The sequence below is a fragment of the Camelina sativa genome, chromosome 20, assembly GCF_030686135.1.
Source record: "Camelina sativa cultivar CO46 ecotype springtype chromosome 20, ASM3068613v1".
Taxonomy (NCBI): domain Eukaryota; kingdom Viridiplantae; phylum Streptophyta; class Magnoliopsida; order Brassicales; family Brassicaceae; genus Camelina; species Camelina sativa.
Genome location: NC_141899.1, coordinates 17,789,259 through 17,814,936, shown reverse-complemented (window position 1 = coordinate 17,814,936; position 25,678 = coordinate 17,789,259). Strand labels below are relative to the sequence as shown.

Genomic DNA, 25,678 nt, shown 5'->3' with positions numbered 1-25,678 from the left:
CCTACAAAATTGCATATCAATTGTGTAGAAGACCACTGCGTTGGTTAACAACTTCGTGCAAATATTTTACAAAGCAAAGTGGACTAACCCGTGTATCAGCAAGGAGCAGAACCCGCTTCCAAAAGAACTCAGTAACATACCACGAATTCAAGACCTTCGCTTGGATAATCCAATTCGTTTTTCCTGGTCTAAGATCAGCGATGGCATCAACTCTAAACTCCATGGTTTTTTCTGATAAGATCCTGTTACTCGTGTCTACCCTGGGTTTGGATAGGAGACAGGGGGTGATGCTATTTAAATAATACAAAACGTCGCGACTCTTCGCTTTCTTTGTTTTTCTTCGGGTTTATATTTCAAATTTACTTTAATTCGTAGTTTACATATTAAAAAACCATAATTTAATTGCCGGTCCAGCAACATTGGAAGCCCAATGCGAAAAGAAATTGTATTGTTTACTTTAAAATTGTTTTTCTCAGTAAGGCCGATGTAATTTTTGAAAATTTTAAATGGGTCCTCAACTCAAACTCTAAAAATTGAGGCCTTCTGATGTTTGTTCGAATGGGCTTATTAAATTTGACCGAATGTTGTTTGAGTTTAAGAAATAAACAACAAATCCATACCGAATGGGCTTATTAAAATTGAGACCCGATACCTTGAAATCATAGGGATGTGAACACTTCCCGACTTCACCAACCGAATGCACAGTAGTAACAAAACAATACATTTCTCGTACCAAACGTAACGACCCATGTACCCACACACACTTTGTTGTACATACACAATTGGCAGATATATCTATTGTGTATAGTTCTTTTGCAAGATAGAACAGTTACAAAAGGAAAGGAAACAACATCAAGTGGTACATGCTTAAAAATAAGTAGAAGAGAAAACCATTGAAACAAAAGGCCGGATTCAGTCCGCGTAAAGCCTATGACGTAGATATTAGTACTGCGTTTATAACAGAAGGCATTTAGATGAAACGTTTAGGGCGAAACATCTAAAGAGATAATATAACTAAAGGATCTCGGATATAGATTTCGCCAACCACCAAAGGCCGCAATTGTTGCACACCATGTCATAGTCTCGATAGTTGAGAGAGTACAGACCATGCTCCAATAAACACAATTTAGCACATTCCGGAGAAGGGATCATAGGGGCAATCGGATAGACGAATGTATCCTTGTACGTGTTTTCTCGCGCCGTCTGATATCTACCCAGCAACATGAACAACTCCCTGCCCAAAATCCTTGTTTGAGTTGTATTTAGTTGGTAGTGGTATTCCAAAAACAGGTAAAGATAATGACCCGCCATGTCGAGGTTCCCATGTAACATAGAAAAAAATCCACATGCTAGTGTGGCATCATCTCTTGCGGGTACGTTACGAGTTAGAAGTGCAATATCTCCCTCAATGTCGCTTTCCTCGGCAACAACCCGGAGACCTTCGTAATAGATTGCCTTTTCGTTCCCAGCGTCAAGGCATTTTTCGAAGATACGCCGGTGCATCCCTTCCTCTTTTATTCTACGATTTCGATGATGTAATTTTTGGAACCAAGAAGGATGGCAAGTAATGCTGGAGATGTTAGCATCCTTGAGAACTTGAGGCCTAAGCGCTGTTTTGACTCCTCGAGGTCCTGCCTTGACTATTGGAGCTAGGTAGTTCAAACCATCAACTGCGAGAAACCCGAAGATGATAATCAACATCTCATCTGGTAGATGAGGCATTTTTTGAGACGCAGACGCCATCTTGCTGTGATTTTTCAGTAGGAACTACAACTTGTACAGAAGGGTGTTTGAAGAACACAAAGTTCAGGTTGCACTCAGTGGGACTGGTAATTATAATTTATAGAACGCTAACGAGATACGCATTTAGCTAACACCCTACCCGTTTATTGTTGTAATGCAACGTGACAAACGTCACTTACTACTGTTTAATTAAAACTCGCTGAGATATAAATCACATCACGCTGAGATAACACGACTTGGGGGGTTGGAGTTGTCACTTCGTCCAACCTACTGCTGTCATGTCTACCCTAAGTAGAGCCTAGCGGAATTTAAGAGAAATAATTGTCTAAGTAGTGTATAACGCATTTGACATCCGTTATTATGGTGGCGCCACGTATATACTAATACGAAATAGAAGAATCTGCGTCAGCGGATATATTTATAATTAATTTGCATACAGGGGGTTTTGCTCACCCAAACAATAATTGCATAAATGGAGATAATGCCTGAACTATTCCTTCCCATTCTACGAACACGCAAATTGCAACTCCTAATACGTACAAGGCCTAAAGTATATACTATTGTACGTACACTAAACGTACATTCTCTTGAACGTACACTGAAATTATAAACGTAGTTATTACACTAATATCTTTCAGGTTGTGTACGTCTTAGTATTATATATAAGTGGTTTTGCAATGGGTAGGTACGAGTTTTAGGCACCCAACCTCTTAGTTTTCGTAAACAACATATTAAGTAGCGATAGATTCCGCGTTCTTATGAAGGATACAACCTAGGTGTTACATGAACCAAAATGGTAGTACAACAGGGAGACATTGTAAACGGATTTAGTTGCCGTAGAAGGATTCTAGAAGATATAAAAACTGCGTTAAAAACATGATATTCGTTACATATTACGTTTAGGGCGAAACATCTAAAGAGATAATATAACTACAGGATCTCGGACATAGCTTTCGCCAACCACCAGAGGCCGCAATTTCTGCAGCCAATGTCATAATCTTCATACCATTTGTTTTTGAAACCATGCTTCAATAAACACAATCGACCACATTCCGGAGAAGGGATAAAGGGAGCAATAGAATAGACGAATGTGTTCCTGTATGTGTCTACTCGCGCCGTCTGATATCTACACAGCAACCGGAACACCCCCTTGGCCAGAAACCTGCTCGTTCCGATTTAAGTGGGTAGTGATGTGAATCAAACAGTTGAAGAAAATGTCTAGCCATCTCGCAGTTCCCATCTAACATAGAAAAAAACCCACAAGCGAGTGTCGCTATAGGTTCCGCGGGAACGTTACGAGTTAGGAGTGCGATACCTTGCTTAATGTCTTCCACCTCGGCAACAACCCGGAAACCTTCGAAAAAAATTGCCTGTTTGTTGCCAGCATCTAGGCATTTATTGAAGATACGCCTGTGGATCCCTTCATTTTGGACTCTACCATTTGGGTGATGTGGTGCTTGAAACATCGTCGGATCCCAGCATAAGGTGAAGATGTTAGCATCCTTTAAAACTTGGGGAGAGAGCGCCGTTTCTACACCTTGATGACCTGCCTTCAGTATTGGAGCGAGGTACTCCAAACCATCAACTGCGAGAAAGCCGAGGATTTTAATCAATATTTCATCGGGTATATCAGGCATTTTTCGAGTTGTAGTCGTCATTTTCACTTGAATTTTCTAAAACAATGTTTCGTATGTGTTGCAACTTGTGGAGGGTACTCTAAATAAAGAGAAAGTTCTAGTTTGGAGTTGCAGGGTTTTTAATAATTATGGCAATGAACAGCGACATGTATAAGTGCGCCTTTTAAGCTTTTTTTTTTTTAAATCCGCGTGATGTTACCAATCAAGACATATTCTGTAGTTTTAGTTTTTTTTGGAAAAGTAAAATTACTGTTGCGGTTTCCAAAACAGTTAACACATGAACCGCATATACTTGGAGCCCATGAACCGCATATACTTTACCCAACTACCATTTACCTAGCGGTTTCATAAATTCCGCACTGAACAAAGCAATAATTTGATTTTTCTTTTTTGTTTAATACTAATACAAGTTACAAATCCGCACATAATTCGACATAGAGAGAGGTCAAACTATAGCCTAAATACGTAGTAATCATTGTTCCATACGAACCATGTGTGAATATATTATTTGTTCACACCCTTAGTTCACACTGTGATCAGATTTCGTAACTTAGTAATGATTACAAACACATCATGTTAAACGTACTCATCAAGACACATCGATGAGATATAAGTCACATCCCTCTACTTACTTGTTAAACAACTCTTCTACGTCTTCCCATATAAGACTTTTGCGGGTATCAGTTGTCACATCGCAGTTGCCAACAGGTGTCATGTCTGACAATAGACGTTAAGCTGAGCGGGTAGTGAATAATCGAGATTGAGATAGTAGATTATAGTAGTAGACTTCAAATCCGTTATATGGTTATGACACGTGTATACTAATAGGGGATGTGGGGGATTATATATGGTTATGATGTAAAGAGGCCTAAAATATTCCAACCGGCCCATTAAGATTCTCAAAACGACACTCCATCTATATTGTTAGTGGATGTTTATAAACTCTTAATAATTAGTGGTTTGATGTTACCTCGCCATCTTGTCACGCAGTTATATCAAGTATCATTTATATCCATACCAAATACTTCCCCAACCATATCAAACGATTGTATTATAAAATCGTTTGCATTACAATGTGCACATAATACTTTCACTACAAATATGACCAACCCAAATCTTCCTGACGATCTGTTGGCGCGAATAGCTAAACTAATGGCAGCAAAACACTGGTGGTACATGCAGTCACTCCTACGTTCGGGAAATAGAGGCAAAACTATAGTTTACCGTCGCGACGTCCTGAAAGAGGCAAACATCTTCAACATGTGCAGTGACCCCGATGATATCATGTTTGGTGGTCGACACCGGAAGTTTTTTGAAAGGTGCCTTGATGCGGATAATCCAACGGCCATATATTATGAAGGCCTTCGTCTTGCAACAAAAGATGGGGACATTGAAGGGGCCGTAAATTTACTCTTGGGTAACGTACCAACACATGCCGACGCTACTCTTGCGTCTGCCATGTTGTGCATCTGTAAAGGGTCCGAAGTCCAGGCGGGTCATTTGCTTCAGCTGTTTTCTATAAAACACTACCCACTTGACTCCGAAGAGGTTGGAGATATGTGTGAAGAACTCATCACTGAGCTTATTCACTATGGAGCATCACACAATACAACTTATGGTGTGTTTTTTGACTACCCTGATGATGGGGAAATAACAACTCCTTCGTGCGCACTAAAATGCGCGCTCTCAATGAGGAAGGAAGACGTACTCAATATGGTGGGCCCTTACAAGCATCGTTGCAGGAAATGCACAATCTGGTGGTGCGCTCGCCGAATTAGTCAAATGCTTTGGTAGTTTTATAACGAAACATGTTTGCATTTAAAGGTAACCACGAACTTTGTTAGATGTGATAACTGGCTATTAGTTTTAGTAAAACTAATAGTTTATCGAATATCTTATTCTGTACGATACATGGCTAAGACCTACATCAACAGTTACATGCACGTGTAGCTCGAATTGAATATTACCCTTTCATACTTAAAATTGAAACCACTATATTTAATATATAATATAGGGAAATTAACAATGTGTTTGTATCTAATAGTAGTCGTATTTAATGCAATGACATGTTGCTATTTTTAATGCAATGGCCAACTGATTTGACGTCCATATAAGTGAATTTTAATCCATATGACTTGCAGGGTTGTAGATGTCAAATATCAGTTATGTAATTTCACTTATATACGTACACGAGTACCAAAGAACCAACATAGCTTGTTGAATACTTTTGGCGTGGCTAATAAACATAAAGTAATCATTACATTTATATAAATATATTCCTATACAATCAGTACATTTTACTGTTAAATACCATCGAATTAATTACCTGTTATAGTAAAAATAAAATTACCACTGTTCTCACTATATATAGATGTGTGTACGTAAGAAGATGTTTTATTCCCTACACACAGCAAATACCATCCACAGCCCATTACGTCTCCAACAAAATAAAAAAACAAAAACAAAAACAATGAACACCCCTCCGAACGAGATATTCCTGGCCATCAAGCTGCCAAACCCTACAAGCCTCCTTGTCAATTTTATTCCCGTATCTGTCACTCCTATCCCCGTATTGGTCGAGGCGCTGAACACTGTCGACCTCCAAACTGTTCAACTTCGTCCGTTCATCACGTGGCCACAGTTCATCACTATGGAGTCTAAGTTCAGGCCCTACTTTGAGCTTCTCCTATACAGGGGCCACATCGTAGCGAACTATCTTGAGGGCGTCAGGCTAGCTTCAAACTCCCCCACCTTTGCTGAAGGTATGGCAAAGCTACGCTATTTTGCACCAACGGATCCGTATGCGAATTTTGCTTATGTGCTGTTCGCAACGTTTACGGGCCAAGTGACGGAGGCCGAGGCGTTTGGCAATATTTTCTGGTTCATGGTCCCTCACATGAACACCGCCGTTGAAGTCGCTGGCCTGGTTATGTACCATGTTGCGAACCTCCATCTCGGTGGTCCCCTTTTTGAAGTGAGATCGTCGCCTTCTCTCCTCCACCGCCGTAGGTGTACTTGCAGTAGCTACCTCACCGGGTGTAAGTCCTGTTTTTTCTACTAGTATGCACAGGAGTTGCGCCCGTTCTTTTAAGATCCTCTTTTCATGTTTTTATTTTTTTTGCGGATTAACCTTAGTGACGACGTTTTCAACTAGGTTAATGTATAAATATTATGTACTTGATGGTTGTTTTTTTCTTTTTGGAACCTCGAACCGTTATCCGGTGTATGCCGGAGTTTATTTTATAATCAACGTATGTATTCTATTTAGTGTTTTCCCGCCATCGTACACGGTGCCACACCTATGTATTTGTGTACGTACAACGTAACAGGGCATCGTACATAAATACATAGTTGTACACGGTTCCAAACTAGTTCTATTGTCTGTGACGTGTACGTACACATGGACTAGTCCCGTTCATATCGTCTTGTTTTATTTAATAACATACCCTACAAATTATCGATGTACGTACCACCGCTCATATAAGTTCACATGTACGTACCAGACGTATACAACAACACATTAAAACAAAAAAAAAATAAACTTTAAAGAGCAGCCATTGGAGATTATAGAACTAAAGGATTTCACATATAGATTTCGCCAACCACCAAAGTCCGCAATTAGTACACAAGATGTCGTAATCTCGAAAGTTTATAGAGAAGAAACCGGATTGGATACAACAAATGGCGGCACAGTCCGGGTTAGGGATGAGGTGAGTAGATGGATAGACGAATGTATCCTTGTACGTGTTTTGAATTGCCACCTGGTATGTAAACAACAGGCGAAACACAGACTTGCCTACAAAGCTGACCCCATTCGATTTGAGAGGAAAGTGATGTGCATCAAATAAATGAAGAAAATGAACCGCCATCTGTTCGCTTCCATATAAAATAGAAAAGATACCACATGCCAGTGTTGCCTCAGCGTCTGCGGGAACGTTACGAGATAGAACAGAAATGCCTCGCTTGATGTCTCTCTCCTCCGCAACAATCCGGAGGCCCTCGTAGTAGATTGCAACTTCGTTTCCAGCTTTGAAGCATTTTTTGAATATACGCCTATGAATCCCTTTATCTTGAGGGCCACCATTTGGGTCGTCTGACCTTTGGATCAATAACGGATCCCAACAGATGTTGTAGATGTTTGCATCCTTTAGAACATAGGGGTCAAGCACCGTCTTCAGTCCTCGCCGACCCGACTTCAATATTGGAGCAAGATGCGACAGCCCATCTACTGCGAGAAGCCTAAAGATTTCGAGTAAAATATCATCAGGGAGATATGGGAGCTTATTGTGTGCTTTCGGCATTTTTTCTTTTTTTTTGAGATTTCGTTATCGGAGCTATTATATATGCTTCAACAATAAAGGAGGTAGGTTGTGAAATTTGTATATAAACTGTACAATATAATTACTCTGCGTGTCCTTTTAGCACAATGCGTATTGAAGAATAAGTTACAGAGAGTAATTAGTTGGGAAAAGGTGTACGTAATGCTTACGCAACATCATACTGGTTCACACGATAAAGGTTTTTCTCTCGTCGTCTCGGTAACCAAAAATATATACTGTACTCGTTGGGCAAAGTTTATAATTATTACTTGCTTAAAAAGTGATCAGTAAACACTATGATGAGATAATAGTCATTTCAAAATATAAGTAAGACTGATTTTACACAAAAGAAGATGTCAAATCCCTGCATGTACTTGTCGCATTTAATGCTATAGCTATTGGCTGTTCCGGACGTCAAAGTGGAAAGTTGTGTAGTTCGTATATAATTTGTCTCAAATCCGGTTTGTAGAAAAAGACACGTTTCCGTACTAGCATATTTTACAAATAAAATTACACGAGTTCTCTAACTTTATAAATCAAATATGTGGCTGTTCAAGATAGATATTATTTTTAACTGCAGTTTATTTGTCTTTTTGTGGTTAATGCATGAGAAAGACATGCATAAATTGTATACCTTTTTATTATGCTCTTCACCCTTAATCTAGAAAAGCTAAATATTTGATCTACCTTTACTCTGCTTGTAAATCTGAAACCGCTAATAACCGAATATTATTTAAAACAAGCCCGATTAAACCATCTCTTGAAGTATTTATCACAATTATGGTACAGGGTTTCGAATTGAGGGAAACATAATTTTGGTCTATCGATGCTTGTTAACATTTATGAGTTTAATGGTTAAGGTGTGGGCTTTGTGATATCCTCTTTCGTTTTGGTCGGGATCTCGTTATTAATTTATGATTCCCGGTTATTTGTTAGTCTTGTAAATATACAAACTATACATATGTACGTATACTACATTGGGAAGGTACGTACATTTAGGGTCTTATTAAACGGACACCATGAAAAGTTGAAAAGCCGTGTCATTTCAAGATTTCGCTCTCCGTAAATATTTAGATTGCTCTCAACCTTCGTCAAATCCTAACACAGTTTAAAGTAAGAGATATCCAAAATCTGAGATCACCATGAGCTTCAGAATCGATCGTATTGCTGAACTGGACCGTGAGAGAAGGAATTGGTGTTGGTGTATCCACGCCAAGGGGTTGAACGCTTGGTCGATTCACGAATGCTTTATAAAACGAGTTCTCCTCCTTGTGGACGAAGAGGTTAGTTGAACAAGTCTTTCTTAATTCGCTAAATCCAACAGTTTTTGATGTATAACAATTTATATGTTATGAAGGGTTCCACAATCGAAGTGGCGTTTCTACAGGGTGAATACCCAAATATCCCGCCAAACCCTGAAATCGGTTCCTGGTACGATATTCGGGAGTTTAAATTAATCAATCCAACTCTCAAGGAGAGGAATACTCATCACCCATACCAAATCAAGTTTATGCATGAGTCAACCATGGATGTGATCCAACCTTTGAATCACAAAAATTACTTCCGCTTCGAGGATATCGATGATATAACTCGTGGCAGAGTTACTCATCCCGTTTCTTTCGGTATGTTTTATCTATAATTTCTTTAATATGTATATATTAATGTCCGTGGAATTATGAACTTGCGATGGTTGCTGAGATTCATTTAGTGGTCGTTTGGTCAGTTGAGGACGTTACTTTTAAGTGTATCATTTGCAAAAGTACAAAATAAACGTTACATCCCCATTTTATTTTCCCCCCCTTAGATATTTGTGGGTGCATCGTAAATGTGGACGTCATAAGAAGACGTTACGATGGCAGGTGTATTGAAGTTGTCTTCACTCTCCTGAATGGCAGGTTAAGTACCTATTATGCTATAGACATAGTAATATACATATATATATTGGAACTTCATAGGTTTAAATTTGAAAGCAACTGTGCGTTAATGCAGGAATGAAAGTGTCAAATGTCGTCTCACAGACTTCTATGCCCATCAATTCCTCTCTGATTGGGAATCAAAGGGATGTCATGTTCTCCACAAATCCGAGCCAGTGTTTTGTGTCTTCCGGTTCTTTAAGGTTGGGAGTTATGAAGGTACGTCAGATGAAATTGATATTATGATAGAAGCAAGTACATGTAATTTGTCTAGCAACTCAATTACGTAATTGTGTGTAGGCGTACCATGTCTTTTACACACCGAAGCGTCTTCTAAATTCTTCATTCGAGCAGATTTCAAAGGACTTGGCCATCACAAGGAGATGTAAGTTGATATTATATTAATAATTGGTATGAAAGCGTATGTGTTCTTATCTGTTCAGACTCTCACATGTACATTTAATTTTTTAAACTTATAGAAGTGAGTTTGCTGCACAAAACTACATTAACAATGTGATGGGACAAGATGGGACAACAATTGAAACAATTGCCCAGGAAGCAGAAAGCTCCGGAACCCATACAGAATCTGCACGGACGTTCGTCAGACTGTCCGCGGAATGAGGACAGAAAAACAAACGAGAAATAGAAATCAAATGTTGTTTTCTATTTCAAATATTGGTTTAATTTCGTGAGAATATGTACAATGGTTGTATTATTAAAACGTACTCTATCCTATTTATTTAATATTCGAATAATTGTTGAAATTGAGATAGAAAATAATAGGGAGAGTTTTGAATATTAAAATTGTTATTATTAGTAGCTATTTTCACAAAAATATTAGTAAATGTTTATTTCTTTTTGGACATTAAATAAAGTAAAAGAAATGACGGAATGCTTGTACTATCTCCTAATAATAAGACGAATGTTTGTATTGTCTTATCAGAAAGATAATTTATTCCCCACACCATAGTTGATGTACGTTGGAAGTCATAATATATTGTGATAGTCGTCTACGTACAGAAGCTTAAATAATCGTACAATCAATACTAGTGAATAGCAACCCTCTGGATTGATCCACTTGAGAGGAAGTGATGATAATTACGTAACTGGATACACATCAAATAAACATAATGATGAGAAAACTATCATATCTAAAGCAACAATAAATACGACTCTCTTCGAAGTTGTCACATCAGAGAACCTACAAAAGTTATAGTCTAGGCTTAGGGTTAGCTGATGGTTGAGTTATAGGCGATATTTAACGAATACGAATATAATGAATTTGAAATCCGATAACACGAAAGTGACACGTGGTTCGCACTACTTATATGTTTTAGTAATTATAATCGAGTAGGCGTGCATGAGAGCTCATAAACCTAAAATGGGTTCCTTCGTAATTAAGTAGTTAACAAAAGGGTAATTTAAAAGGACGTCAATAAAGAAAGTAGTATAAATTTCCAGGATTTTCGCCAAACTCCCCAACCACATCTCACATCGTAGGTTATATTAGTGGGCAGGCGGCAGTTTCCGTCTATTTGGTTCTGCACATATTGCTATTAGTTTACTGAACTCCCAAAAAATGGCGTCTGCTAGCCGTAAGAAGATTGATCTGCCAGACGAGATGTTGATAAAAATAGCCAAGCATCTCGTAATTGATGGGTTCTAGCGCCTTGGCCCATTATTAAAGGCTGGTCGGCGAGGAGTGGATGCGGTGCTTGCCCCAGAAGTTCTGAAGGTTGCCAGCATCTACCACATCTGTGAACATCCTTCTTCATTCCAAACGACAAGGAATCCAAATGGTGAACACCAGGAAGAAGGGATTCACAGGCGTATTTTCGAAAAATGCTTGAAAGCAGGGAACAGCATAGCAATCTACAACGAGGGCCTACGGATCGTTGCCGAGGAGCGAGACTTTCAGGGCGGTATCGCACTACTAAAAAACAACGTCCCCGAAGATGCCGAGTCCACTCTTGCATGTGGAATTTTCTCTATGTTATATGGGGACGAGCAGATGGCGGTTCGTTTTCTTCACCAATTTGATGCACATCACTATCCACTCCAATCAGAGGGAGTACGGCTTATCGGGGAAGATCTGTTCCAACGGTTGAGTATGTTTAAGACGGCGCGTAAAAACACGTACAAAGATTCTTTTGTATATCCATCCAGTTCGTTGATCCCTTTCCCGGACTGTGCCATGAGTAGTTGTTTGAGATGGGGCAGGTTATCGACCGACACACGTTATTATGACATCATCTGTGTAAATTGCGGAGTGTGGTGGGTGGCCAAATCTATTTGTGAAATCCTCTAGGTGTATCATCAGTTCCCTTCAGTGTTGCGTTTCATCTCCCCACGTATGTTTCATTAGATAATTAAATTACTATGTAATGAAGATGTTAATTAACGTGGATGACAATCGTTGTCGTTTTGGGCGTTTTGCTCGTTTTAATCCGAAAATGTCTAGTAGATGTCGTATTGCTCCTTATATTCCTAAATAAATATCAACAGTGCAGTGAAGACGACGTGTACTTAGTTTCACCGGGCAAACACACCAACAAATATCAACACTGCCGCCCAAACATATTTTTACCATTAACAAACATAAGAAAAAAAGAAAAAGTACAGCTTTACAAGGCCTCGAACTCGTGACACTGAAGGACACTCATGGCCAATCCTACCACTGTACCACCGCACCGTTTTTGATATTTAATCCCCTATAATCGGTAATACAATCTGTAGCATAAAGCCCTTGGTATATCGACACTGTAACAAGCTTACGACGCCGTTCGCAACTATTGGAAAACGACACAACTTGGAAAACTTCATGTTGTTTTTCAATACAAAAAACGACACGATACAGAAAGTTCTATAAAAGGCCAACCGAATATAATAGATATATTATAAGATTCAGGGAAATTAGGGTTCATTGAACTGATTTGGAGGAAACAGAGAGAGCCGCTGCCGTAGATGTTGGATTAGATTTTGAGAGTTGGATATTCGGATAATAGTTTAAAGTTCCTCTTTTCTTTATTTTCACTCCTTCAATTACGTTATCAGTTTCGTTCTTAATGTATGCTTTGCCAAACACGAGTCCAGTCGAGTATGACGATGCGGAGTATGGGATCCCGGCTGTTTGTTACTGTGGTGAAACGCCAAACCTACAACCTTCTTTTACAAGGACAAACCCAGGGAGGCTTCACTACACTTGTAGAAATAGAGAGGTAAGTGATTTACAGTTTCGCCGAGGTTGATTAAAGATCAGATTTATTTGCATAATTTAACTTTCGTGTAAAACAATATTTTTAAATTAATGCAGGATGGGGACTATCACATTTTTAAATGGTGGGATGGTGCTATGATGGAGGAACTGAAAACAGTGAAGGAAGATATTCTAAAGTTAACTAGTTTGAATTTGCGTGAAGCGCTTCAGGCACAAAAAGAGGACATTGCTAACATCTTAAATATGCACAAGGAAAATCAGATGGAGTTGGAAAGGATGAAGAAGTTGATTGCGTACAAGAGTGATGGATTAATTATGAAATTAAAACTGACTAATGAGTTTGTTGCGACTTTGTTTATAGTAGCAACAATGACCTATTTCTTAATGTAGTTATGTCGTTTTATTAGAGTAGTATTTTGGGTTGTGGGTTAATTGTTTGAAATCAAGTTATAAACGTTATATTTGGTTTAGTGACATATTTTGTCGTCTAAAAAAAAGACTGTTTGGAACCTTGTCGTGTTAATATTATCGACCAAACCCTTCCAATTAAACATAAACATTTGTACACGTTTGTACACATACGTCTAACATTAAAGGTTGGCAGTATTAGGAAGATGCTTACCAAATTAAAATAAATATATATAATTAACCATGCGTATAACACACAAACATTTTACATCAAAATATTCCTATCCACGTTAGATAGATTGTTTGGATGTAGGTAATAAAGATAATATAAAGAGTTCAGCAACATGGTTTAGAAGTTTATAATGTAAGCAACATTGACAAATGGAAACATAGGCTACGAATCGTCTTCACTCCGCTCGCGCTGGTCGAAGTATTCCAACCGGAGTTTGAAATCTCTAACCTCAGGGAAGGGTGGTTCAAATATCACTTTAGAAACACCCGGTTGACTAACCAATTCCATCCCTCCTGCGGTGTGGAAAAATAAGGAAAAAGGGTAACCAAAATTAGTATTATGAAGTAATCTTATATTGAAAAGGTGATTGAATTATTTTAAATACGTTTGCCTAATCCGTACCTCCATCCTTAAACTTGGGCCTCCAGAATCGCAAGACTACAACTGGTTTGCCTCCGCATAGCCAAAAATTGCGGGCGAAATCATCGACCATTTCATCATAAGCCACACATCGCAAGTGATGCCCCCTACCCAAAGAGACACCTTACGTTAATAGGACGGTATATCTTTAAAGTGTGTGAAAGCTAATAATCGCCAAAACGACTCACTCGAGATTCGTCAATGAAAACTGTTTCAACCGGGTCCTCTCGGCAAAACGTGGAGCAGTTGGATCGTCCACCAATATTCTTTGTTCGACGTGAGTTACTTGCCCCATCGTCTCTATGGTTTCATTTCATTAGAATTATGGTATTGGATTTGATATTAAAAAACGTAACAACACAATGCAACGTTACCTAAGCAGCAGTTCTGGGTCCAAGGAGGCCATCGTTCATAAATTTGGTCGAAGGGGACGTAGTCGATGTAGTGATTGGTCGACAAGCAACGAATGTTGTCCACAACCGTCCTAGCAGTGAATATGATCCGGTAGTTGGAAGCCACGACCTTCACAGCGGATGTGTCGTCAGTGACGACGAAATTAGAGAAGGTTTTCCACAAACCCTCCTCAATCCCCGCAGAGAATTGGGGCAACAGGTCCTCGGTGATTGTTGCCTGCATCTTATCGCCCTAAGAATACGAAAAAAGTTCAACCATGATCTACATGAATCATTTAATATTAAGTGCATATAATATGATGATGAGACGAGTCACTTACGAACACATCCGAAACAACCATTTCGAAGGTGACGATGTTCGCTTCTCTCTTTCTCCACTTGCGGATGATCTTAACAGAAACCTTCCAATCAGAACGCCACGTCTGGAGATCGGATAGCCTGTCGAAATGCACCATGACTTTGTTGCACTTATGTTTACTTAGTGATGTGATATTTTGGTTTTTGAGAGACGAATACATACTTCACCGGGTGTGTATTTGTCTTCTTATATAATCCGCAAAGAAACACAAACGGATGTATCATATTGTGGTTTTTCAAACGTCGTGACTGCAATCCATACAGATACATAGCATTTAGATAATTAACACGTGTAACAGCCGGTTAAGCGAAGACGATACATCGCATGCACCACTTAATTATGACCATATATTCGACGTTATATATATAGCCGGAAAATATATTGGTTCATTTAACAAACCAATTCAATGTAAAACTTTATAAAACATCAAGGAATAGATCTCATCTGGTATAAACTGACAGATAAAGGCTGATATATAGTGCAAATGAACCAATAACGTTGAAAAACAGTATATTATGAATAAAAATAATTAAAGACAAGCTCAGCCATTGCACTGTGTATAAATAAAAAATTATTTTTAAATAGTTTAGTAGTAGAGGCAAAATCTTCTTTCTTGCTAATAGACGGAAAACTGACGCCTCAGCTGCGACGGCAGAATCTTCTGTCCGATAGGGTTGTTTTACCTCCCAATTTCTTGAATCAAGGTGTTTAGATCTGGGATAAGTACTACAAAACGACACTCCCTACAAGTCGGCGACGGAACATTTAAGGAAGAAGAGATTACAGAGGTCAGGTGAAATCAGAAAAAGGCGAGTAGTTTCGATCCCTCTATCATCACCGGTGTTGAATCAGAAGGTAAGTGTTTGTCTTGACTTCCTACTTTAAATTGGAAGAGGGATTGTTCCCCCAAATTCTATATTACGTTGGAAGAGTATATAGCAAATACAATTAAGTATCGATTTGAGTAGCCCAGGATGTGAAATCAATGAATAGTTTTGTATTTGCGGCGGGCAGAGGCTAAATAACCCTAATCGTCAACAGAAGTGAACTTTGGTAGACATTGGTATTAGGGTTAATTGGTTTAGTGTACGTACATATTAATATGGTATTAGGGTTACTTCGTGGTGATAGGATGGATCCCGAGGCTGTAGAGATCGTTCCTCAATTGAGCTTGGATCTACCGAGGAGGTTATTTCCTCTTGACCGTTACCCTCTCAAAACCAAGATAAATGCGTATTCAAAACCGGAATATCTTTCTACAATATCGAGGGTGCTGAGTGGAACAAAGGAAATGGAAAACTTGTTAGAGTCTCCATTTGGGCAGCTTTTTCGTATCCCTGCTAACAAGATCTCGTTCTCCGGTAAACTTGTTCATGGATTTGTTTGCCGTCAATTGGTGACCAAAAAGCGGCATGAGATGTGGATTGTGTTTGGTGGCAATCCAATCAAGTTTGGTTTACAGGAATTTGCAGAGTTGACAGGACTCGAATGTGGGAATTATCCTAAAAAGAGAGATGTGGAAAGAGCTACAAAAACGGATAAAGGATGTAAGACTGTTTGGGAGGTTCTATTCGGGGAAAACATGGAACCAACGATCTCCGAGTTGGTAAAAAGGTTGGAGACTGAGGAAATGGAATCGTGGCAGAAACTAGCTTTAGCGCTGATTATAATAGTTGATGGAGTTCTAACATGCGCCACGCAACCAGTAAAACCAGATCCGAAGACAGTGGAGATGACCAAGAATATTGATTTTTTTTTAAAATATCCATGGGGAAGGTTGTCATTTGAACGGACGCTGGAGACTATAACAGGATTTAAATGTCCAGCAGACGTAGACAGCTTAGTAAAAACTTTCAAGCAACAATCAGTTGCTGTTCATGGATTTCCTCTAGCACTCTAGCTGCTGGCTTTCCAATCTGTCCCTGCAATTGCAAGATTAGTACCATCTGACGTTCAGGATCAGGCGTTTAATCAAAGATCGATCCACAATCTGGCTAAACTGCGGCCAATCAAGACAGCAGACATCTTCGCATGCGAGGCTGCTAAAGAGGTATGTACTTATCCCTTGTCTATCAGATATAATACGTTAACGACCTGAATCTATAAGTTCCATAAAATGTATATATTTTTGTAATCATATTATAGGTGGTTATTAGACGGATGGTTGGTAGTGGGGATCATTGTGATAGTCGAGAATTGGCGTGGCGTGACGAAGAGGAAGACCATCAAGTTGACAACATTGAAAATCTTATTAAAGCAGGCCACAAATGGGATGAGGCAATATGGATGGGAGGTGATGATAGGTGTCCAAAACAGACACGTCCCGAAGAGAAAGGTATTAAAAACATTTATACATTACAAAGGGATACACTATAAAGTTAATTTTTAAAAAAATTAATGGTTAATTAGTGATATAGTTACAGTTGACTGTCGGAAGAGGAAAAGAGCAGACACCGCAACAATTGACAATAAGAAAGAGAAGAGCACGAGAACTGATGCGCGACCGGGGGGTACGCACGTTGTTCATGAACGTTTGGACGATGACCAATTTGAAAGGTTTAAGGCGGAACTATACCGGTTCTACAGGAAACAAGAAGCTCTGATGAAGGAAAATCAGGCAAACATGGAGATTTTCGTACGTACAGAGATCCGCAAGGAGATAAGAGCTGCACTATTAGAGGTTAAAAGAATCGAACATGGGGAACCTTCTGACGCTTGGCATACAGTTTCAGAGAAGAAGTATTCAAAAAACAAAAAGAGGGAAAACTATAAAGTTTAGAAGAATGAGTTCAGTAATGGTTATGAAAAAAAAGGGAGAGAAGGTCAGAAACAGGGGATGCGCTGCCACTTCTAAGGTTGATATGACAAATAGCTTAAGGGTAGTAATTTTCTCACTACTTACATATATTAATTTATGTTGCTATCGTGGTGTGCACAGGGTGATCGGAATAATGATGGTTCGAAGGATGCCATAGATGGTCAACACACTGTAAGTGGTGACTCTTTAGTTGGAGGCCAGGTAATGGACAACAAGATCCTCTTTAGAATACGACTCAATCAACGTAATGGGGGTGTTTATGCCTATGCACCTATCATATACGCTTTATATATTTGACCGTAGGATACAACCCGTACTCATATTAATGAGTGGGTCACCGATAATAACGACTGTGGCCTGAACGAACCATCCCCGGACAATGGAGTTAATGAATGTCGCCAAGATTGTGACGAGGGGGACATTGCTGTCGAGTTATCACCAACTAAAATCATATCCGATGTAAGTATTTGACACGGAATGGAGATTACAACACTAAATTCGTAATAAAGCATTGTCCACCTTTAATTGAATAGATATTGCTGCAGCTGAATACTAAAATGGAACTTGATCTGCATTGTAACAAAATGGTAGGTCAGGAAGTAACCATAAAAGGGATAACCATCTGTGGGTTTCATATATATTCGGTTATTTGTTTATCTCCTCTAATCTACACGTGTGCAAAATTTTGCTTCTAGCAACGGACCTACTACGAACACGCGTCTTAAAAGTTTCATTATTTTGAATAGGAGGATGGGAAAGAACTGCATCAAGAAGGCGGGAAACTCGAGTTCGAGTGGTTTAACAGTAACGGAGGGGACATAAGACGTCAGGAAGGCGAGTCAGATGAGGGTTGTAACAAAACCGAAATACCTGTAGAAAATGAAACTGCAGTTGACGGTGAACAAGAGGCAAGTGTCTAACTTTGATGATTTTGAGTATTTGTGATATTTGTGTACGTAAGTATGAATCTATGTACGTACACCTTATTAGGCCGAAGTCCAAGCACTACAAATTGAAAGCAATGGCATGGAAGGCTGTAACAAAACTGATGGACATGTACAAATAGAAACAACAGTTTACCTCCAATTGTGCAAACTTATTTTTTTATTTCGAATATTTGCCATATTTATAGTGTCTACTAAGATGGTCAAGTGTACGTCACAACTAATGTATGTACGTGCATCTTATTAGGCCGGAGACCAAGCAATACCCAACGAAAGCGATGTCGAAGAGGGCTGTAAAGAGACTAGAGGTCAACCAGATCAAAGTCCCGGGGAGGAATGTATTCCCGGTGAGTCAGACAATTTAGTGCCGCAGACGGTTATTATTGTGGATGAAACAGGACGGGCTGAGATATTGATAATGGAGATACATGCGAGTCAACCATCCGAAGCCATAGTGATAAAAGCAGGGTCGGTTTCATACGATCCTATGGAAGATGTTGCTGATGGAAAATTCGCCAAATTCACCGAGTTGATAAAACAAGATAATGTGTAAGTGTAGTATATATTACTCCGATGACATATTGATATCCTCAATCATTGATATAGGGTATCCATAATTAAAAAATTGCACAGGGTACACACCTTTTTCGGATTCCGCAAGGCAGATATCCTATTCTTCTCTACTCTTATATCGTCCCAAAAATGGGTCCATAGTCAGGTACATATTTTAAACTTTAACTACACGATTTTGGTGTGTTCATGGTTTCTTGTTGGATTTAAATCCCACAACGGGTTTGCAGTTAACTGCATCTGCAGCACATGGAGATGATTGCCCTAACGCTGTGGCACAAAAACGGAGAAGAAATGATAAAACAAAGGACCGTAGTTTTGGACGACGTTCTGTTTTACGAGTTGACAAGAAGGTTCCAAGCATTCAACAGGAGCACAACGAAACGGAATTTCAGATGGGACGACGTACTCATCAACATCGTCAATGGGGAAAGGATGCACCATGAACCAAGGTTGAAGTGGGTTACAGATGTCGACGTTATATATGCTCCAATGAACTGGAAATCTAAGCATTGGGTAGGAGTGGGCATAAATCTTATAACGAGACATGTTTCCATTTACGATCCTTTGATGACTTCCACCAGAGAAACCCTTGTAATGTCCCGGATCAAGCCGGTGTGTGAGATGATACCGTACCTACTTCAGAGGGTTATCGATGTCAACTACCCTCTCGATCCATTTACCTCTGAAAGGGTTAGCCTAGTAGGACAAAACTTGAGGACGGGAGATTGTGGACCTTTTACTATGAAGTTTTTAGAACTGTTGAGCATGGGTAAACCGATCACTGATTGCTTGAAGATCTGCGACAACAATATTGACAATTTCTGAAAGAAGTTCGCGATGGACGTCTACGAAGCTGGTATTGGTCCGATAAATTAAGTAGCGAATAAACATTCTTCCTGGTTGTACTTATTACTTTCACGCAGGTGGTCCATATGATCCGTAACAGTCTCTTAGGATGATTATGGTTCGCTGACTTTGAATACAATTTAATTGCCTCGCTCATCATATCATAGGATTGCCAGTAGGGACAAGTTAGTGTGCTCATAATGGATAGAAACTAAGCACCAACCATCCACCTAAAAATAAAGTCTATAACGGTAGAAAAACGATTGTACGTACACTGATGAATACACGTACATGTGTACACAGATCATAAATATACGTACGTCTGTACACAGACTATAATAAGGCCGTTCCTTAGTTGATGGTACGTACACATCTGATAAAGGCCTAACATATACTAATACTGGTTAGAAAGACGCCATAATGATACATATCTACACCCTCCAATATACAAAAAACACTACACCTGAAGAGGGTTTACAAACAACCGATAGGAGCTATTTGAGTGACCAGACCTCGGAAAATCTAAGAACGACATCCTCAAATCCCACATGTTACCAAAATAATAACCAAACACGCATTTTCTATTAGCAACACGCGTAAAATCAATCTTCAATTTTGCAAAATCATACTGCTCCGGTAATGTACATGGAACCTCTTCAACTTTTTGATCCCGAGTTGAACTCAGCTTCTGGATAATCTACTGTCTCCGACGTAGCATCTAGTTGGAGAAAGCAGTCTTGGTCTGGGACCTCATCAAACACGTCTGCAGCAAGTTTCATCCTAATAGAAGGCATGGCCGCATCACATAGGCCTGTGTAATTTACTCCAAGAGCTATACACTCTAAGCACTTCAACGTGTACACACCACAGTCACCTTGTTGATAGTTCTGTGGGAGTGTTTTCACCCGGTAGTAACTAAATGCCGCCCCGATATGCTCATCTTTGTACCTTCGGTTATATGCTTGTATCAAGCGTAGAATCATTTTTGCGAACGGTTTTCACTTCTTTTGTAGACTCTCGTCGGTTCTACCGCTGTTTATGCTATCGTAAACTCTTAGCCTCCGCTGGACTAAGTCAGCTTCGATGGCTACCCAATGGTTGTTATCGAGGTTGTATGGGAAGAGCAGGGTGTCTACATCGTCAAACCACACTTTGTTTGTCATTCCGTATTTTGGCAGCCATCCCACGTACGTCTCAAAACAACCTTCTCCAAAAACCCATTGATTAGAGGCTTCCATTTTAGGGAATTCGAGTGCCCACATACTAACAAACAAAGGATCGAGAAAAGCAATACGATCTGTTTTATATGGGGATGGCGTTTGCGTTCCCCTAATACGGAACATATGCATACATGTAACCATGTGCTGCAACACGAGTGACATCTATCAGGCATTAGTATACCATAGTTAACTGCGTCAAATGTTATGCTACGAAGCTTACCGCATCCCATAACCAGCCGAATGTTGTAGTTGGCCACAATTGTTTAGGAGTCAGGAGGCGAAAATAAAATTTGGCATTTCCAGTGGAAGGTACTTTAGCCCTGAATACCAAAATTAACAAATCAGTTATAGATCGTAGTCCTCAAATCCGAATATAGACACTAATTATATACAACTCTAAATGAAGACTTACAAATCATCAGTTAGGAAGGACATCAGCTTTGCAATTTTCTCAGGACTTGCCTCACTAAAAGGATCGTACACTGCGGAAGATAGGACTACAATGTTGCTTTCACGTCGGGTCATTAATGCAGCTCGCATTGATTCGTCATTAGGATTGGTGCCCACTGGATCTACTAATAGAAGATCAAGCTCTCTTGATGGAGGAAACACCTTTTGTAACAAATATGCAAAATACATGGCTTTCTCCTTATCTTTCACTGTATGAGACGATGCACGACTCCTGGTCTCATTGGTTAAATCCACAACAGATTCGCACTTTCGATCCGACGAGCGAGGGTTACCACCACTTACCGGATGGATAACATTAATAGGAACGGGTTGAGCACCTGCTCCATCAACTTTGTCATTATACTTTGCTCTTTTATCGCCTTCCTCTGTCTCCCAACTCTGTACTCTTTTGACACGCTGTACAATGTCTACCATCTGCTTTGGAATTCGCTCTACACTGTCCTCTGGTTCGATTTTAATACTCCCAGACCACATTACCTTATCCTTAATGGCTAACGGATTCCTAACACAACTAGCAACTTTATAACCATCCTTGTCCGAATGCTTTATCTGATATAGCCATGACTTGAAACAAAAGACATGTATTTGACGTTATTTACAAGACCTTTGAAATATAATATGACGCTGTTAAACTAGAGACAAAGTATACAAATTGAAATTGTGTGTACGAAAAAAATCATATATCAAAATAATTACAAAATTAATTATACAACTTCACAAAACTGAAATTGATATTGTTTCCTCGAATATATAAATACAATGACTTCATACTGAACAATAGATATATAATAACAATTTTATCAATACGGTACGCAGATCATACCTCCTCTATTTTTTGTTCGTCATTTCTTAATGTAAGAGGTCCTTGCGTATGCGCTCCTCCATCCGTTGTATTGATAACAACTTTCTTCAATAGTTGAACGTCACTCTCAAAGTTACCCATCCTACTCTCCATACCTTGAAGTTTGAACACAACTTCCGCTATTGCTCTAGAAAACGATATCTGAATATTATCCATTTTCGCCCCTAGTGTTTCAACCATAGTAAATAACCTTCCACTACCATCTTCACCCTGCACACCTGAATGCTTATCTCCAGACGCCTTCTCTGCTGAACATTTGTCCCCAACACTTTCTTTATGCTCCTTCGCATTATTGGGGACATAACGGATGCTGGTTGGGGCTGTTTCAAGGAAATCATCGTCACTTACCCCTGCAACATGTTGCCTCCTCTCCCTCTTCTTCGTATGTTCCCCCTTCCTTTTTTTTTTACACAATCCCATTCTCTTTCATCCACTTCGCCATTGATCACGTCTAACAGCAGATTATCCAGTTTCTTCTTCAAACCTTCTCCTACACCATACACACAATACTGTCCTGGCCAATCTGGATATATAAACTCCAAAGGTTTAGGTACTAAATGCTTCACCTGAAGCTGCATTTCAGATACCATAACTTTTAATAATCTATCACAAAGAAAAAATGCAGACAAATAATGTATACGTAAATTGAAGGCATACCTCCCCATTATTAAGGAGTTTGCTCCCGGATATGAAGGCTTCGATATCCTTCCTTGGCCTCCCTCCTCTCCACCTTAACAGAGGCAAATCTACACCTTCTCTTACATTCCCGTAGCTAGCCCCCAGCACCTTCACACTCTCAAATGCCCATATCAGCAATACATGGAAACATCCATGGAGGGTATAAGCATTGTTAGGTAACCCAAGGACTTTGATGGAATCAACTAAACTCTTGAATCCAACCCTACCCCATTGAAAACTCTCAAATGCTTCTTCATTCAACGCCCGTTTAGCGTATTCCAGAGGAATCCGACTGTTCCTTGATAAACCAAGCACTCCAACATGAACAAGATACAACCGAGCTATCTGCGTCTTCATTTCATCAGACCACCCACGGCAGCTTCTCAAACCCTCAACTAGCTCCTCCCAGTTGGGTCCATTAAAAGCTTTCACCTTTAAAGCCGCCCATAAAGGTGTATGATCGACTTCAAACTCTGTTTCATCAATCTTCTCACAATTCAAACCACTAATTTCTTCATATTCATATAGAGAGAACCTCAACGGCTTTCCTCCAACCAAAAACCATACCTCCGAAGGAATGTTTATTGCCAATTGATTGGACAATAGATAATGGATGGTCTTCCCACAAAACAGGTAGTCAGATTCGGCTAGATCCAATAGAACTCCCAGCTGCGAATTCTTTCTTATTTTGTCATACACCTCATCACCAACAAAGCCTTTCAAACCACCAAGATTGGACAAACTACAATCGTGGTGCATGCTTCTCATCGGCAGTGGAAAATTACCAACCCCATACAACCTACTTGGATACCTCTTGCTTGACCCCATATCTACGACAGAAGCTTTAGTTTAGTTATTAATTCAATATCACAAAACATTTGTTGCTTAGATTAGCAATGAAGCAACATGAAGTCACACAAATATCTTCCGAAAAACAGAGCTCAACAACATACAGAAAACTAACATACAATATACAAGGCCTACTATGTAATACTCGGGTATAAGAAAACATTAAGCAATAGAGACTAAACCACGATATAGAAATTTACCTCTGAGCAAATCGCTTTATTTCCCTCCTCCTCTACTTCAAACCACCTCGCCGTCAACTCGCCGTCAGTAGTTCTCCAGCCAAACGTCCTCCACACAGATTCTTTTCACGCCGCAAGCTATCTAAAAATAGCTGAGATCGACTTAGGTTTATGATCTTTTTATTTTCCCCTTTTACGATCTTCGTTTTAAAAGAGAATGGCATAAATCGTAATAAAACACACAACTCAGATATAGAAGTAATTTGCAAACTTTTATGTGTTATTCTAGTAAGACAGAAATCTTAATGTGTTAGTCTAGTAATAAACCTACTTTTATGCAATATTCTAGGTAATTTCCCTATTCTTTATCTCTGATATTTATTTAGGATGAATTAGGTCAGTAACCAAAACAAAAAAACTATACTAGTAAATAGAGAAATGCCTTAAAATGCCATTTAAATAGTTTTTTTTCCTCAAATACCATACATTCCTTATTTTTCCATCAATACCATTCATTAATAAATATAATGACTCTTTTATCGTTGCATTTTATAAACCCAAATTGTGTTAAGATTTTATAAACTCAAATTATTTCTTCCACGAAATACGATGGCACCAATTTCTCCGACGAGATCTTCCGGTAACGATTAGCTCCGTCGTTGTGTCCCATCATTTCCGGCGATATCTGTCAACTTTGTCTAGCTCCGATGTCAGTTTAGTGATCGATCCTGCTTAATTTGATAGTGGTTCCTCTCGATTCGCAATTTCAATTTGGTAGTGGTTCCTCTCGATTCATATTGAGATCTAGCCTCAATCGCAAGGTGATCTCTAACTGATTAGTAACTATGATTGAGTTATACTCTGTTTGTGGGGAGTGGAAACAAAACCATAGAGGAGTATGGGATTTTGCAATTGATTCTAAAAAAGGAGGATCGCTTAGTGAAGTAGATGAGAATATCACATATAAGGTTTTAGCTGAGATGGTAATTGAAGATTTTGGACTTGATTGTTTAGTGAATGATATCAAACTTAGCTATAGGCTTTCTTCAAGGATGAATTTGATGGTAGAAGATTCTCCACCAATGTATTTGCGAAATGATCATCAAGTACAGACATTTTTCAGGAAGTTTCAAGATGACCCTGAGTTGAATCGTTTATGTGTGACTGTAAGTGAATATACTGTAGTTTTCTTACTGCATTAGTATGTCTTTCTTATATATGATGTTTTTTTTTTGTTTTTTTATGTAGTTGCCTATTGATTCTGGGAATGTTGAAAGTAATACTCTGTCAGCTACTTTAGAGAACAACAGATGCATTCAAGGTTTTCAGTTTTCAAATAGTGATATATCTGTTGCATCAGTTCGTTATCTAACCAAGGTAAACTTGGCTCTATTTTTTTACTCAAAAAACAATGTCTTACAAATGATAGAATACATATGTGCTTTTTGTAATAGGTGCTTGCTGTGAAGAATAGAGTCATATATATTAGAATCTTTCTTTGTGCATTAAGAAGGATATGATGAAATCAAGTCTGATATCTATATGTTAGGAAAGTCGTCCTAAAGTCTTTATCAGATA

At 39.1% G+C, this 25,678-nt stretch overlaps 2 protein-coding genes and 2 pseudogenes across 2 annotated transcripts; 1 reads left to right on the top strand and 3 right to left on the bottom strand.

The window, feature by feature from the left end:
* Positions 1-223, bottom strand: part of LOC147919097 (F-box protein At5g25290 pseudogene) — a 1,170-nt pseudogene extending 947 nt beyond the window's left edge.
* A 13,408-nt stretch (positions 224-13,631) lies between these two features.
* On the bottom strand, positions 13,632-14,757 carry LOC147919096 (uncharacterized). Its single transcript, XM_087503841.1, has 5 exons — positions 14,623-14,757; positions 14,264-14,534; positions 14,078-14,189; positions 13,872-13,996; positions 13,632-13,762 (listed from the first exon to the last, which is right to left on the bottom strand). The coding sequence occupies exons 1-5, from the start codon at positions 14,755-14,757 to the stop codon at positions 13,632-13,634; spliced, it is 774 nt and encodes a 257-aa protein (XP_087359967.1).
* Positions 14,758-15,762: 1,005 nt separating this feature from the next.
* LOC147919095 (uncharacterized) lies at positions 15,763-16,758 on the top strand (annotated as a pseudogene).
* Positions 16,759-20,839: 4,081 nt separating this feature from the next.
* On the bottom strand, positions 20,840-23,900 carry LOC147919094 (uncharacterized). Its single transcript, XM_087503840.1, has 7 exons — positions 23,640-23,900; positions 23,052-23,558; positions 22,807-22,966; positions 22,356-22,714; positions 21,474-22,081; positions 21,282-21,381; positions 20,840-21,205 (listed from the first exon to the last, which is right to left on the bottom strand). The coding sequence occupies exons 1-7, from the start codon at positions 23,898-23,900 to the stop codon at positions 20,840-20,842; spliced, it is 2,361 nt and encodes a 786-aa protein (XP_087359966.1).
* Positions 23,901-25,678: the final 1,778 nt, after the last annotated feature.

What these genes read in the sequence shown, in the direction of transcription:
- LOC147919094 (XM_087503840.1), bottom strand. Translation starts at nt 23,900, where the DNA reads ATGGGGTCAAGCAAGAGGTATCCAAGTAGGTTGTATGGGGTTGGTAAT. An exon ending in GGATGAAAGAGAATGGGATT is followed by an intron (nt 22,715 to 22,806) that starts GTGTAAAAAAAA and finishes TCCTTGAAACAG; the next exon opens with CCCCAACCAGCATCCGTTAT. An exon ending in TCGGCTGGTTATGGGATGCG is followed by an intron (nt 21,206 to 21,281) that starts GTAAGCTTCGTA and finishes CTCGTGTTGCAG; the next exon opens with CACATGGTTACATGTATGCA.
- LOC147919096 (XM_087503841.1), bottom strand. Translation starts at nt 14,757, where the DNA reads ATGGTGCATTTCGACAGGCTATCCGATCTCCAGACGTGGCGTTCTGAT. An exon ending in TGGTTGTTTCGGATGTGTTC is followed by an intron (nt 14,535 to 14,622) that starts GTAAGTGACTCG and finishes TCGTATTCTTAG; the next exon opens with GGCGATAAGATGCAGGCAAC. An exon ending in TTTTCATTGACGAATCTCGA is followed by an intron (nt 13,997 to 14,077) that starts GTGAGTCGTTTT and finishes CTCTTTGGGTAG; the next exon opens with GGGGCATCACTTGCGATGTG.